The following is a 17,249-nucleotide window of genomic DNA, read 5'->3' as shown; positions in this document are numbered from 1 at the left end:
GTATGATGACCCTTTCATGTTTATTATATCTTAATATTGATTTTAAATAATAACTAGGAGTTTTTTAGTTATATTTATCTTGTTTGCATATACTACATATAACACATATACATGTAAATTAAAAGTTTTAGTTATTAAAGAAACTAAGAGGCTAAATTTTTCTCCGATAAATCAGAGCAACAAGTCTAGTGTTTGAGGTCTTACATTTGAGACCTGGATGTGAATACAGCTGCATCTGTAGTCACAACCCTGGTGACAGATGACCTTGTATCCTATGACTACTTGTGTATAAGAAGCCTTCGTTCAACATACATTAATGAGACATAAAAAGTGATTTTGAAAACCTAGTAATTCACCTAATTTTTTTTTACAATGTAATTTAAAGTATTCTGAAATCAAGTACATGATTTTAAAGAAGATACAGTTTTTAAAAAGTATATTGTTTTATTGAGTCCTAAACAAATGAATAATAGTTGATAGCAGCTAGTCTATATTGAGGGCCTGCTGTGTACAGAAACTGTTCCAAGTAATTTACTTGTAAGCATGCATTTAATCCTTATGATCTGAGGTAGGTACTATTTTTATTCTCACTGCAGAAATGAAAGAACTAATGCACAGAGATGTTAAGGACACACAACTTATACGTGGCAAAGCCAATGTTCAAGTTCAGGCAGCCTGGTGCCAAAGCCTGTGCTCTCCACCCCTATACCTGGGGCTGGTTTAAGCCCCAATGTCATTCACTCATTTGATAAATTAAGTTTATTTACCTTAAAACTCATAGAGGCATTCCTTTCCATTATAACAAACCTTTATATAATGTATAATATATGCCAGGCACTATCCTAAGTGCTTTGTACAAATCAACTCTCCTAACCTGACATTCTGACTTGTCAGAGAACTGAAGACTTATAAAAGCACCATATGCTAATGTAGGTATATCTAAATAAATAATTGGACGTCTCATTCCAACAAAAATCTAGAGTTCTTGTTTTGTTATTAATCATTTGAAAATCAACTCTTCTAGCCTAGGTCCCATTGGTTCCTTTTAACTTCTACCCATGGAAGAGTGTTCCCAAGAGTTGTCTTTATTCTCCTTTTTGGTCTAACTCCAAATGATGCATGGATGGCAAGATGCTGTTAAAGAATAAATTAGAAATGCTTAGTAACAATACAACATGCATCCTGAAGCTAGTGCTTGTGTGTATAACCCAATGTTAACAGCAAGTTCAGATACATTTAAACATCTTTTAAATGGCGACTCTCATGGTTAATGATAATGATCTGAATTACTATTTATAAACCCAGGTTAGAGTTCAAATTATATTACAAATCCCACACTTCTCCATTCTAGCCGTTGAATGTCCAGTCATCAGTCCTAGAATGTTGAAGCCCTGAATCCTCAGGGATGATTGCTGTTGGATATTTTGCTATATGAATCCCAAGTGCTCCAAATACTGTATGAGGTAAGATTTTGACAGCCCTGGCAGCTCTTCATATCCTGTGGAAAGTGATGTTCCCCATCTTCACTTGGGGGAAACCATTTATAAATATTCATCTGATTAATAAGATCACAGTTTCTCTTGTGAGTGAGGAGTTGGTGCTACTTGTCATTTGCTGTGTCTTCTTCACTTAGGGTAGAGAAATACTTCTGTCATGTGTACACAAAGTCCACCTTATGATATTAGATTGGTCTGACTCTGAAGGACTTCTTAACCTCCAGCACAAGCACTGATTCAAACCACAAGAATATAAATAATACACAATATGCAGGAGTTTTAGCTCTGTGTGCCATGGATAAAATTCGTGGTCAGTTCACACTAGATACCAGTCTTTGAGGCAATCCAGCCTCGATACTGACTCACTCTTGTGTAGACCCCAGGTTTTTGGGGAAGAGCACATGATTGTCCCCAACTTACTATATCGACAAGGTACCAGATGTCATGATTATCATAAACCAGAGGTCCACCAGAATCTCCCTAGAGAAAAAAATATATTTAAAATTGTTAACATTTAATTCAGTAGGAAGGTCACTGCAATCATCTCTCTTCCACAGGAAAAATGAAAACTGGTACACAGAACATGCAGCCAAACTAGAGATAGATTATATGATGTTTCTCTCAACTGAGTTAAAATTTTGTGCTAAACTTTAAAGTGAATTGTTTTCTAGAAAGACTAACACTCTTTCATATGGAATGGTTACATTATTTCTGGTTCAGCATCCCTAGATTTTTTTGCTAGTTTTATTAGACCCTTTAAGCATGGGGTTTAGTGAGCATTTATCTAAAATAGTTAATATGGGGTTGGTATTTGTGCATAGGCGGAAATTTTCTGTGATCTCTTCTGAATGTCTTAGCTTGACTGTATTTTATGGACCTAATCTTGGTCTCCTTTTCTGTTACTCACCTAATTCTAATTTATGTTTGCTCTCTGAATTTTATATAGATTAAATCTCTTAAATCTATTTTGGATCAAGGAAGATTAAGTAAATAAACAGTTGTAAGTGTAGAGGTTAAAATTGTGGTCTCAGTAATTGAACTGCCCAAGTTTCAGGTCTAGTTCTATTAATTACTGGTTGTGTGACCTGAGGTAAGATACACAGGGTAACCTCTCTGTGCCTCTTCCACCTCCTTCATTTATTTTTTCTTTTATCAGCTATTTATTGAATTCCTATTATGTGTCCCAGGCATTCTGATGGACATTGAGGATAAAACGATGACCAAAAATGAACCGTCCCTATGCTCATAGAGCTTGACATTTAGGTTAAAAAAAAAAAACAATATTAAATAAGCCTACAAATATGCAAAATGACAACTGTGATAAGTGCTATGGAAACATACAGTGGGGGATTCGACTAGTCAGGGAGGAAAGGGATGTTTGCCTTGATGAGATGTAATTGAGCTGATATCTAAATCATGAAAAGAAAGGTGTGGATGAAATGTGTTCTAGACAGAGGGAACAGCATGACAAATGCTCTGGGCATGAAGGAGCCTGGCATATGCAAAGGCCTGTAGAAAGGGGGACTGGAGAGAAGACAGCAAGGGGGCAAGTGGTACATAATGAGGCCATAGAGGTAAGGAGAGACTAGTCTATATGGAGCCCTGTGGGTCTTTTACAGATGGTTTTGATTTTTATCATAAGATAAAAACAAAGGTAAACCACTGAAGTTTCAAGTGTTTTAAGGAGGGGGTTGACATGATCAGATTACATCTTGTTAGAAACTGTCCTGGCATTCATTTGACTAATGCACTAAAGGAGCATAAGAATGAATATAAGGGAGATAAACTAGATGGTTAATGTGGTTGGGGGGTGGAGGGAAGGGAAGGGGAGGAGAGAGAGGTTGAGAGAAGAGAGAAAGGCAAGAGATGGTGGAGAGAGATTTAAGGAGATAAAACCCATGGGATTAGGTAATCGATTGGATATGGGATAAAGAGAGAAATTAGAATGATTTCTAGACTCTGGCTTATTTAACATAATGAAAGGGGATGCCATTCATAGAGATACAAAACATAGGAAGAAGATCACGTGGGGAGGGGAATAAGAACAGGATCAAGTACAACATTTGAATCTGAGATGCCTTTGAAACATCCAACTGGAGCTGCCAAGTAGGAATAGAATATATAAGTCTGGAGATCAAAAGGGAGGTTAGGACTAAAAGTATAAATGTATGAAACATCAACAAAAAGATGATAATTGAAGCTATGAAAGAGAATTAGATTCTCTGGGGAGAAAGTATAGAGTGAAAAAAGAAAGATTAAGAGAATGAGCCTGAAAAGGAGACAGAGAAGGAGCAGACAGATGTAGGATGAAAATCATTACAAGCCAAGGGAAGACGATATTTCAAGAAAGAGGGAGTGGTAAGCATTATTAAATGCTGTTAAGAGGTTAAAAAAAAAAAGAAGACAAAAAAATTGTATAATGTCATTAATGGTTCATTGAAAACATCAGGAAGAGAGATTTTGATGAAGTAATAGGGCAGAAACCATATTGAAATGGTTTGAGGAGTTAGTGGGAGGTGAGGAAATTGAGACCAGGGGTAGAGACATTTTAGCAAATATTTGGTGGTAAAGAGATAAGATGAGAAGCTAGCTGGAGGCATTATGGGTCAAAAAAGAATTGGCTATTTCTTTTTTTCCCTAACTTAAGAGATCTGAATAGAGAAGGATCTAGTTACAAGAGAAATGTTGAGTCTGAAAAGAGAGAGAGTAAACTTCCCCAGAGGCCAGCAAGAAGAAGAAATGGAGCAAAGGAGAAGGGACCAGTCTTAGCGAAGAGGCAGCTTCTCTGTTGTGATCTAAGCTGAAGGTGGATGACAGGGGTCCAGATGAAGGCATGTCTGTAGGCTTGGTGCTGGGAAGATGGGGAAACTCCCCTCTTTTGACTTATATTTTTCTTTGAAAATTGGGAAACAAAATCATCATTTGAGAATAAACAGGCAGGAGAAACGGAAAGTTAAGGAAAGTAGAAAATGGTGGAAGAATTCAGAGAAAGGTAGATTTAGAAAATAACAAACTAACAAAAAGAGCAAGGTTGTCAGTTTTGTTATCTGGAACCTATAGTGGAACCATGGGTTCTCTTGTATTTTTTTCCAGGAGTATTTGACTTCCCAGATACAGGCAGAGAGAGAAAGAGAGACAAAATAATTGAGTTCTTCCAGGTTTGGGACTTTGTCAGACAGAAATACTGGGAAGAGAGAGCATCAGGTGGGCTTGGGGTATTAGCAAAAGTGTTTAAAAAATGATCACAGGGACTTCCCTGGCGGTCCAGTGGTTAAGACTCCGTGCTTCCACTGCAGGGGGCAGAGGTTTGTTCCCTGGTGGGGGAACTAAGATCCCACATGCCACAAGGTGTAGCCAAAAAAAAAAAAAGATCACAGTGAAATCTAAATTGGACAAGTGGATGGTGGAAGAAAGGTAAGGATTAATGGAATGTGAAATAGCAGAGAAGCTGTGCTCTACAGGTCTCTATGAAATTGAAGAAGGATGATATTCAGTCAACAAATATTTGTGCCAGGCACTGTTTTAGGTGTTGGTAATACAGCAGTAAAATAAAATAGATGCTCTAAAATGTGTGCCTTCATGGAGCTCACATTCTAGGTTAGTGAAAGAGACAGATAATAAGCCAGTTAAATAAAATATATTGTGTGGTGAATGGTGCAAGAGCTAAAGATAAAAATAAAACAGAGAAGGGACACAAAGAATATATGTGTAAGTTGTGTATGTTGGGGGGTGAGGGTTGGAAGGTTGGGGTGTAACAGAGTGTGGCCAAAGGAACAGAAGTAGTTGAAAAGCAGGCAGAAGGATTGAGGATTGTTGTTAAATAGGATGACTTGGGGATTTAGTGTTGCTGGAAATGGAATAGTTTTTGGTGACAAAGCTCAAGGTGTGACCCTAAGAATAAGTGACTGAGGAGGAGTGAAGATCACTGGAGGTTAGGAGATCTAGGAACTAAGAATCCAGCGTTTCAATGAGTTGATGTTAATATTGCAGGCCTTGGGATGGAGACGAAATCTGTTTCAGGTGTCAGTCATGAAAGAATGAAAGGGACAAAGTAGAGAGATTTGGAGGTGGGGGAATAAAAACAAGATGCATGAGAGATGATGAGAGAGCTGAATAAAGTGGTCTTCAGAGGAGAGGTTTCTCTGTCTTTTGATTACAAATTTGTTTAAGAAAATAACAATAGAGCATAAGAGTTATTGTGTGAACCAGAATTGGGGCAATAGACTTTAATTTCCTAATTTGTAAAATAGGGATAATTATAGTTATGCTTCAATCTCATTATATTAAATGAAATAATGTATAGAAAGTGCTTAGCATTGTTTTGGCATAGTAAACAGTACAATCATTTTTGTTATCATGTTTATTTAAACAAATTGAGTCTTTGGTAAAATTCATGTCATTTTTTTCTCCCAGGTAAAGGATATGCCCAAATTAGAAATAGTTAATGGAAACTTTCCTTTTAAAGTTTTGACCTTGACTTTGGACTTACCTTACATGCATCTACTTTTCCATCCATGAATCGAGCACATAACATTCCTGAAATTATCAGGCCATCATACACATCCTTTCTGTTACACACATCAGTGCTTATGGTTTCCACCCTGGCTTGCGGAAGTCTATTTTGTGTAGGTCCTATTACACAAACAAATGTAAAAACGAAAAACATGTTCTTTGAATAGAGCTATATCTAAGACTCAGAAGACGCATAAATTGTATATTCCTAGGAGCAAAAGCATTAAGATTGTTTTATTATTTAATCATTGCCTAATTTTATTTTCTGTGTCATGAATGTCTACATGCAAGGAACAATACACATACATGACCCAATATTATATCACATTTGTGGCTCTTCAAGAGTTATTGGAACCCTCAAAACTACATGCAATATTGTGTGTGCATGCCCTTTTTTTTCATGAGAAGAGGGTTCATCACACTGATCTTGTCCAACTTCACATTTTTCCATGTAAGGAAATTGAGGCTCAGAGAAGTTTATTGATTTTCCAAAAGCTACTCAAGAAGAAACCAGGATACAAGCTGCACAGGTCTATTTGCCCTACTCTATGCTGTATAGCAGCTGTCCCCAACCTTTGTGGCACCAGGGACCATTTTCGTGGAAGAGAGTTTTTCCATGGACCAGTGGGTGTGAGCGTTGGTTCAGGCAGTAATGTGAGCGATGGGGAGCGGCAGATGAAGCTTCTCTTGCTTGCCCACTGCTCACCTCCTCCTGTGCGGCCCGGTTCCTCACAGGCTGCAGACCGCTACCGGGCCACGGCCTGGGGGTTGGGGACCCCTGCATGTTATTTCAGGTGTTTCAAAACATGAGAAACAAAACAAATGCCCAAGATACACCAACAATATGACACCAGCAGAGAGCAAGGCCAGTGGTTAGGAGGAGAGAATACTGCACAACTGAGTCTCAAAACATTTACAAAATACTTTCATGTTTATGATCATTATATATCCTCATTAAAAGTAGGAAGAATTTAAACCAAAAAAAGTATATGAAGTATATGCTAGCCGGGACTGTTTACATCTGGCAAATATACAATTTGTAATCCTTTACTCCCTTGTACTCCCATAGCATTTTGTTCCTTCTTATAGTATCTAAAACAGTCTGTTCTTTTCATCATGTTATTGACCTCTCCCTTTCCTCACCACTGCTCCAATTAATTGTGAACTCCTCAAGGACAGGTATCTGATTCCTTTTACTTTTTAACCCACAGTACCTTGTTCTTCTCAGAGCCATACACATTAGAAACATCCACATTTTAATGAAGAGTCTAAAGAGGTATCCCCTAGATGCCTCATTAGATCCCAAGATAAAATTGTACTAAGTAAATTATGTTGAACAGCTCACTGTCATCTACAATGGATCCAAACCCTGTGAGGAATACACTTGTTTTAGACGGCAACTTTATGGATGAATCTGGGAGGCAAACTCTGAACTACATTTGAAAACTCAACTGGGGTAGCAAGCTGAGCCAAAGCAATGTCATTTTCATTTGTTTCTCTACGGTAATTCTCATGAAAGGTAATTTTCCTCACACTTCGTTGCACTGTGGGTGGTGTTATAGTTGTGCCCAAAGTAGCAATCCATTGACTTGGGTCTTTATGTCTGCAAAATATAAAGGGTAAGATGTGTGATGCTTAACTGTATCCTTTAAAAAAGATTGAGACCATATTCTCCCCAACTATTGGAATTATGCTCCTGAAAAATCCCTATGGTGAGAGAATTTGCAGTTGATGACCTTACGGAAAAAAGAGGTTAAAATATTGATACCAATGAGAGTATGAAAGCCCTTAAAATATTTTACATACTCTAAAATTAAAGAGAGTACAGTAACTAAATGGAATGCCATGCTATGTTTGGAATAATAATAGTAATGGGTACTATACAATTAGTTTCTAATATTTTAATTCCTTGTTTATTAGAAACTCTTCAAATTTGATTTCTTCTATAATTTCAGTGAAGTATGTAGAAATTAATTTTTATTTGTTTTGGATATTATGCACCATAAGAGGTATTTTCCTTCTGTATGAGATACTCCATCCATTCTTATTTTATGACTCACCTGTCAGTTCTTGTTTACTGAGTCTTACCTTGATCTTTGAGATAAAGTGTAATTTGTCTGCTTCACAAACCCTCATATGTACACAGGATTGTTTCTCCACCCAAGGCCCATACCCTGCCCCGATACTCAAGGGCTAAGCAGCCCTATTCAGTGTCATGTTGTTAGTGCTCCCACCACCTTTGACCTGGCCTAGTCAGTCCCTCTTACTATTTTTGAGGCTCTTCCTTAACACAGATGCTTTTCTCTACCACAAGGTTACATAACAAGCAAATTCTGTCTACTCCTATCATCTCTTTACCTCCCTATTCTAATCTAAAGCCCAGTTCCCTCTTTGTCTAATTATCCCTTTCAAGAATGACTAGAAATATATAGAAACTTGAAATTCTCTATGTAGAAGAAAATTATTTAAAAGGAAATCACACAGAAGAGAACTCAGAAAGGGAATTTCCTTGTTCATGCAGGATTACTGTGTTGGTGAATCATAAACTTTTAAGTATAATGAAAAACCTGAAAGATCAGTGGTTTTCAGAGTACTCTGCACTGCCCCAGGGATGAGCAGGCAGAGCCTAGGGGCGGAGGGATTGGGATATGGGGAGGGCTCCTCTCTCATCTGTTGTTTCTTTTTTAATTTCCACTTGGTTATGTATATAATCTTTTTTTTTTGTCTGCATTGGGTCTTCATGGCTGCACGCGGGTTTTCTCTAGTTGTGGTGAGCAGGGGCTACCCTTCGTTGCAGTGTGCAGGCTTCTCATTGGGGCAGCTTCTCTTGCTGCAGAGCACAGGCTCTAAGCATGTGGACTTCAGTAGTTGCAACACATGGGCTCAGTAGTTGAGGCACGCGAGCCCCCCTAGAGCGTGGGGGCTTCAGTAGTTGTGGTGCATGAGCTGTAGGGCACACAGGCTTCAGTAGTTGTGGCGCGTGGGCTCAGTGGTTGCGGCTCGCGGACTCTAGAGCACAGGCTCGGTAGTTGTGGCGCATGGGCTTAGTTGCTCCACGGCATATGTGATATTCCGGACCAGGGATCGAACCCGTGTCCTCTGTATTGGCAGGCGGATTCTTAACCACTGCGCCACCAGGGAGGTGCCTCTCATTCGTTTTACTTATTTACACTTTAAAGGAAGATTTTATTCAAAGCAGAAGTCTTAGGGCTGAAGCATTCATTTGAAAACTAGAATTCTGGAAGCTACGAAGACATATGTTATTTCAGTCCTTAAGGAGCTTGTAAGCTAATGGAGTGGACAAAACAGGAATACCCATCTCTTCATGCATCATCAACCAGAAAGGGAGTCTCCAGTTGTAGGCACAGTTCAATATGTTTTGTGGATAAGAACACTAAGACTCACTAAGAAGTTAAATGACTTGCCCAGGTAAGTCACATATCCACCTGGTTACTGTCAGAGAGAGATAGCCTAGGTCTCATGATATCCTGTCAAGAACTTTTTCCCTACACACTCTTGTTTCACAAAGACTGGGATCATTTTTCATGGACATAAAGGTACTAACATTTGTCTTAAACAAAATTTTAAAAAATACACTAATTCTGTAGAGAAAAAACATAAAAATTTTTAAAGTATTTGGATAATTGTGATATTGTCTTCAAAGAATCCTTATTTTTCCTTCACAACAGTACACTGCATTATGCAGTTACATGAAATTATATCACCTGCAAAATGGAACCCTTTCTCTCCAGGATCATTACCTTTCCCAACTCTTTTATATTATTATTATTACTGGCATAAAATATGCTATTACATTTCTCATATTTTAAAAAATCCTTCCTTTGAGTCCACAACCACCCCCAACTGTCAAATTTCTCTGCTCCTATTCATTTAAAAACTCCTTGAAAGTGGCATCTAAACTCACTACATCCAATCTTTCTCCTTCTTTTCTCTCTTGAATTCATTTCCATCCCCATAATGTAATCACAATTTCTTTTATCAAGGTCACCAGTTATCTCTATTTTATCAAACTCAATGGCCGATCCCCATGTAGGTCTGCCGACACACAGAGATGGCACTGGACCTGCCGAAAATGTATCTCAGTCATTATAGCTTATATTCTTCACTAAATGCATTGACATTCTGGGCTTATTTATTTTTAATTTATATAAGCAAAGATCAGTTATAAAGCAAAATAGATGACACTCCCAAACACAAGTGTGAAGATTGGAGGATTCTGTAAACATGAAAAAAAATCAGAAAGCCTTGAAAAAATTAGTGAGACTCAAGTTTACCTAAGGCATGATGCTAGTTATCTTCGGGGTTGTGAATTTGTGTGAGTCCCTTTTCTCTTCTTTCATGAGAGAGTGACAATCACCTTAAATTCATTAGGTTATTCTCATTGCACATCTGCTCCATAAATAAAGGTGTAGGCATCTTGAAAGAATTTGGGTGTTACTGCAGAAGGATGATCAAGCACCTCCTAGACACACCAAGGATAGTTTCCTCTGAAAGGGTGTGTGAACAGTGCCACTGGTCAGGGCTTTACTCAGAGCTTTTGTCTTTTGAGGGTTTAAAAAGAAAAACTTTCTGTACCCTGATGGTGAAACCTCAGGGAGAAAAGATAGTGTGTCCCCGATCTTGGGGCAATAGCGTGCCTGTGCATGTCTGTGTATGTGAAGTGATATAGCTGAGTGTTAAGAGATACAACTGTGAAAGCCCAAGCAGAGAGCTCCTTTTGGGTTGTGTATGACCGGTCTTACATACTATGAGGGCAGTGATAAATGCTGGCTGGTCTCTCTCACCATCCACGCACCTCTCTGGTCCATAAAAGCCCACACAGTTCTTGGATAATGCAATTGGAAGGGAGAGCTTCAAGAGTGATACCTTTTTTTTCTTTTTTCTTATTTGATTTTTTTCTCATCACTTACTAAAGTGATGGTGGATGTTGATAGTTGGAGGATAGATGGAATAATATTTTTTAAAGTGACTGAATTTTCTCTTTAAATAGGAAGAAGAGTTTAAATTTGTTACATGTATAATAGTCTTTAAACTAAAATAATTTATGGTATAGTAGAAAAGAACACACTGGTATCATGATGCTACCAGAGAATATGTGGTAAGAGCCATAGAATGATGCAAACCAAACACGATAGATATGGAGAGAAGGGTGAGGGGATGAGTATGATTGGGGCATAGAGCAACCATAATGTACTTAGGGGACAGGGTCCATCCAGAATGGAGTAGAGGATAAGCTGGTGAGATTTGACTCTTCCCAGCACTAAATTGACGGTAATTAATAACTGAGTAAGGAAGACTAGCAACAGCTCTAATAAACTTACTTGCGGAAGCAGTGAGCCACCGTGAGCAGCCAAGTGTTACTGATGAGGCTAGCTCCGCACTGATGGCCTGCCCCTATGAGCTAGAGGCTGGCCTGCCATGGCCACTCCCCTTCCATAGCTGTTTCACTTCCTTGGACAACCCTTTCAGTAGAAGAAGATGCTGATAATGGCATGTATGAAGATGTCATCCTTATTCCACAGTCTGTCACAGAAACATGCGTTAGTTTGTTTTCATGAAAAGGAGTGGAAAAAAAGCACATCCTGATTTGCACTGCGTGCAGATGGTTAGACAGTCCATTGAACCTGCTATTCTTTAACCCATTCCTAGCAGTCAGTCTCTGGGGTTATTCTGTAGGGGTCCTACTAATCCTATTGAGGTTCAGAAGAAATATTTACCAACATTTCAAGGCATCCAAACCATGAATTAACTTCGGTCTCCATATAAAGCATATATGGATGAATAAATAGGTAGGTAGATAAATTACTGAGCATAAAAATGTATAGATCCTCTGCTAAGGGTTTCAGATACATTTATAGCAAAATACTTTTCAAATGAGAAAACTCAGCTCTGGAGGAGAACGTAAACTACTGGAGGTCACCCAGCTGGTAAGTGACAGAGTTGTATAGAAAATTAGAAGGATCCACATCAAAGCTTGTATTCTTACTACTGAGAGAGAGCCCAACACTGAATGTCGGTGATGATTCTGCCTTGACATGAATCTGTAGACTGTCTTTGAAAAGCCCTGAAATTTAAGTCTTAAATACAATGGCTTTTTTGCTTTTCTAAAATTTAAAAGACTAGTTTTTAAAAAAATTCTGATTCCCTGATAGCAAACCCTCAATTGATTAGACTTCAAATCAACCTTAAGTAATACTTGAAAGTATATTAGCATACTTTTTTAATGTGCTTTTTAATTATTTATATTTTGTTAAGAATACAAGTTTTTTTTTTTACAAAAAGGGGTTTTATTCAAAAACAGGTAAAAATAGTTGCCTGAAATCATATTTACAAATTTATTATAACTCCCTTAGTGTTAAATAGCTTTAGCTTAAGATGACCATAAAATTGAACAAATAGAGTGTCTAGGTTAATATGGTGCCATATCAGTAGTGCCTAATACTTCCTCTCCCAACTTCCCCTTAAAGTAAGCATGAAGATAATAATAATAAAAATAATATCTACTAGTTATGAGCCAGGCCCTGTACATAGTGTTACATATATTTTCCCTAATTTTTATAACAACCCTCTATGTTAGATGTTATTATCCTCATATTGCAGATGAAAAAAATTGAGTCTATGGTATTGTTCAAAGGCAAAAGGAGCAAAATCACCAGAAATTAAGGAAGGATAAGAAAAATTATAAATTCTGGTAGTAATTTTCAGTAACTGCAGTATTCGGTTGGTTGGTTTAAAAAGCAACTTCTTAGATGACCCGAGCTATATCCCTGAACCAGAATTGTGTGGAGAACCCCAACAATTCTGACAAAGCCACTGCTATTGTGATTCCCTAGCCCAGGGAATAAAGCTAGCCAAATAGAAACTATAGTTTATACCATCCAATTGTGACCCATCAAGTCTTTTCTCTCTGTGTGTGTTCAAAAGAAGCCACACTGTCCAGCACACCATCCTATCTAGGGACACAGGAAAGATGAAAATTTCTATGAAAATGTAGTTATTTTATTAAATGGTCTGAACGTGTACCCCAAAATTTATAGTTGAAATCCTAACCCTTAAAGGTGGTGGTATTAGTAGGTGAAGGTGCTTAAATCATGAGGGTGGAGCTCTCATGAATGGGATTAGGGCCTTATGGAAGAGTGTGCACAGGGATCCCTAGCCTCTTCCACCATTTGACTATACAGCAAAATGTCTGAGTCAGAAGAGGGCCTTCACCAGACCATACTAGCACCCTGATCTCAGACTTCTAGCCTTCAGAACTGTGAGAAATATATTTCTGCTGTTTATAAATTACCCAATCTATGGTATTTTGTTATCACACAAGGAGTGGACTAATGAAAAGCAATTTAAACAGAGGAAGAAAGAGCACTGGCTCCAGTAGATGCTGGAGCTGGTGGTACTCTAAAATGGGTGGTTGATGTAGTTTTCATATACTCTATTTGTAAGATCAGAAATTAATCCTGCATCTAACTGTACAGCATGGTTAAGGTCCTCTAAATCAGATGATATATAAACTCAGAAGACAGGCATATCTCAGAAAGTTTTCTTCAAAAGATTTTAGGACATGTGCTTGGTATCGGCAAAGATATGCAAGAAAACATGATCTTACTAAACAAAAGTAGCCAAACATAAGGGGAAAATATGCTGTGATAAGAGTACACATAACGAAAGAGTTGTCTGTCACTAAAGAAAATTCAAAATATCACAGAAATGTCATAACAGATATAAAATCCACATAGAAGTAGTAAAAAGAAAAAGTGACACCAAATAACAGAGATAAGTGGTTTTTGGGAGTATAGATCTGATGAGATCTTTCAGAATGTAGAGGAAAGTAACCTGAGCTGGAACTAGAAATAATGATTGACATAGAGAGCAGAAAATGGACATTCAGGTAATAAATCATTTGTGTTCCTGAGGAAGAAAAAAAAGAACAATTGGAAGAGAGTCAATCATCAAATTTATAGAGGAAGAACATTTTTCCAGAAAGAGAAAAAAATAGTGTACACATTGAAAATGCTCATAATTTCCCAAAGTTTAGTGCCAAATACAACCACATCTAGATCTCTTGGCAAAAATAAAAAATAAAAAATAAAAAAAAATTATAGGATAAAGATTTCCTACCTTCATCCAGAAACCAAAAAGGTAACCTATATAAGAATAAAAATCACACCAGCCTTAGACTTCTACTCTATAACAAAAACACTAGAATAAAAGGCAAAAATGTATATATAATTATTTGGGAAAGTTTATGGTCCAATAATCCTATAAAATAAGAAAAAGGAAGTAGAAAGAGATTCTGACATATGCAAGTTCTCAGAAAATATACCATCTGTATAATTTTCTTGTTTAAAAATAACTTGAATATAGCTGATTCACTTTGTTATAAAGCAGAAACTAACACACCATTGTAAAGCAATTATACTCCAATAAAGATGTTTAAAAAAAAAGAAACAGAAAAAAGAAAAAAAATAACTTGAAGATAGAGTTTAGCAAGCAAAAAGGTGAATTTAAATCAAGACTCAAGAATGAGAAATAGTAAAAATATAACAAGAGTCTTTAGTGATGGGTAAATAATTATAATACTGGGATAAAATGGAACATGATATTTTGAAAAAGAATATTAATAGATTAATAGATTTCCTGGACATTTCACTTCTCTTCATTTAATAAGAGCTATGTATGTGGCAGAAGAAAATATATGTGGTAGAATTTTGGTTATTGAGGATGGTCATAGAATATCATTATTTTGATATTAAAACAACCTTTATAGTAAAAAGTCAGTATATATGACCAAGAAGGCTGAAAAATGATTTTTAAAAATTGTAAAATAAGAAACTCTAAAATTTTAACATATTTATGGTGGATATTTTACTTTAGCTTATATAATCATGTATTAGGGAAATTATATTATTAGGAATTGAGATTTAGTTTGAGATTGCCATTTATAGAGTGCTGGAAAATGTCATATTTTTCTTTGGAATATAATTGATTAAAAATAAAGGTGGATACCATATTCTTCATCATTTGTAATTACTTCAGGAAGAAGTTGTCACTATTATGTGTGGAGATTCTATCTCAAAATGTATTTAAAGGATTTTCCTGATGCCTAACAATAGAGAAATTCACTTTAGATGATCTGTTTCTTCAATTCATGGCTGCTGGGAGGGGAAAAGACTCTAGGTCCAAAGAATAAGCCTTATTTTTTGGTATTAAATCAGAAGTAACTACATTTGGAAATACTTAATTGGAAGCAATGAACAGAGCTGGAACACCTAATGCCTGTGAGACGTATACTAGAGTTCAGGGGGAGGAGTAAGAAAATAAAAAGACACAGTCCCTTACCTTGGCACTTACAGTCTTATTTGAAACACATTATTTTACTTTCTCTAATTATATGTTGTCATAGAAAAATAGAAATGTCTCTCAGTTTGGTTTCCAACCAGTTGTGAGGTAGTTTTAGTTTCATAACCTTTTGAACTTCATTTTCTTCCACTTTTGTGGGAAAATAAAATGACAACTTTTCTGAGTTTGTGTTGTGAGGAATCAATGAGGAGATGAATAAGAAATTGTTTTAAATTGGAAATAAACTAGAGAACCTCTTTACAGTTCATGTCAATTGTTCTTCCAACAGGGGTCAACCTTCATAAAGATGTCTGTTTCTTTGATACTATAGAAGCTAACCCCCATAACTGACCAGTAAAGGCCTGTGAGAGTCAGGATACCTGTACTTTAATTCTTCCCCCAAGGCTTGCTAGTCCCATGTCTGACATCTTACTTGAGTCTAGTCTCCTTAAAATGGTGGAAATAATACCTACACTTTCATGTTTTTGAAAAGATCCAACATGATAATACATATATGGGGGGAAATTAAAAACCCATAGCAATGCCCATGAGTCTTTAGCTGAAAAGAAACCAGTGAAAATGATAAGCAAAGAAGCAAGCAGCAAAGGAATGAAGAACTCAGCTCAGGGCTCATTTAGCTCTCAAAAAAAAAAAAATTCTTTATCAGTATAACAACTGACACTAGAGCATTTACATAAGGGCTATCTGTGATTCAACAAAGCATAGGAAGGACCATGACTCACAAAGTAATTGAAAAAACACCTCACAGACACAAGGGACAAGAAAAACAGGATATGTTACTCTGATTCAAACTATTTTACTTTACTTCCTTAGTGTGATGTTTTAGTTCTGTTTCCTTCACTCCCTTAGAAAAATATTATAGACCACAAGAATGGAAATGGTGGGTCATTATGATGAGAAAGAGATGAGGAGATGATGAGGTGGTGGAGAAGGAGGGAAATGTTCCTGAGTATGTGGTTTTGTTTGTGTTTGTGTATATGATAGAACAAGAACTCAGGTCTGGAGGGGGAGCAAAAATTATATGTTTGAATCTTGAAGCATTTTGTTTTATTTTTGTTGAGTAATATTGAGCTGCTAACTCTAATCAAAAGATTTGAAAAAATTCATTCCATTGGTATAGAATAGACAGTGCTACTGCTTCAACAGAATAAGCCATCAGCTGTTTCTGTGACCAACCAGAAGTTTAAGACGGAGTGAGCTTTTCTATATGGCTCAGCACATAACTAAGAATTTAATTTTTGGATTAGATATATTTGGGTTTAATCTCTAGCTCTGCTGTTCACTAGCTATATAACCTTGGGCAGGTGACTTTTCAAACCTTAGTTTTCTAATTTTTTTTAACAAGGCTACTAGAAGTCTCTATCCTACTGACAGGTTCATGAGAGTACAACTTGTATAGTCTTATAGGACACTTCCTACCAGAAGGGCTCCCACTTGGTTTAATGTTCTACTTTGCCATCTTGAAATTCTTAGTTATTTTAACTGTGAACATGTGCATGAGCTGAGGCAATACACTGGGTAACAGTGAGCACATATGATTGTGATCAAGCAGTAGTGCCCACATCTGTAGGCTCAAGTCCCAAGGCACCACGGGCAGTATAGGTCACAAGCTGTGGGCCTCACTGTCTGGAGCACATGTTCATGTCTGAGCGGGCTGCCAGAATGGGACCTTGGTTCAGGTTGGTAGTGACAATTGTGGCAGCAGCAATAGAGGCAGCAGTAGCAGTGGTAGTGGCCATTGCCCAAGAAAGGTCCTCGCATGGATGCAGGGATGAGACGGTGGTAGAAGACCAGCTCATCCTTCTGTTCCAGAGCTCTCCCTGCAAAGTCTGCACAAATATTAACTCTCTATCCTGAGCT

General features: G+C 37.2%; 1 protein-coding gene across 1 annotated transcript; it reads right to left on the bottom strand.

Moving 5' to 3' along the window:
• Positions 1–1,817: 1,817 nt before the first annotated feature.
• TMPRSS11F (transmembrane serine protease 11F) lies at positions 1,818–11,610 on the bottom strand. The gene is given in 5 exon segments (XM_007131067.2): positions 1,818–1,976; positions 5,986–6,128; positions 7,354–7,439; positions 7,441–7,611; positions 11,351–11,610. Coding segments are annotated over 5 exon segments (819 nt in total).
• Positions 11,611–17,249: the final 5,639 nt, after the last annotated feature.

The sequence above is a fragment of the Physeter macrocephalus genome, chromosome 7 (assembly GCF_002837175.3).
Source record: "Physeter macrocephalus isolate SW-GA chromosome 7, ASM283717v5, whole genome shotgun sequence".
NCBI lineage: Eukaryota > Metazoa > Chordata > Mammalia > Artiodactyla > Physeteridae > Physeter > Physeter macrocephalus.
The sequence above is the reverse complement of the archived record's forward strand: the minus strand, read 5'-3'. Positions and strand labels throughout refer to the sequence as shown.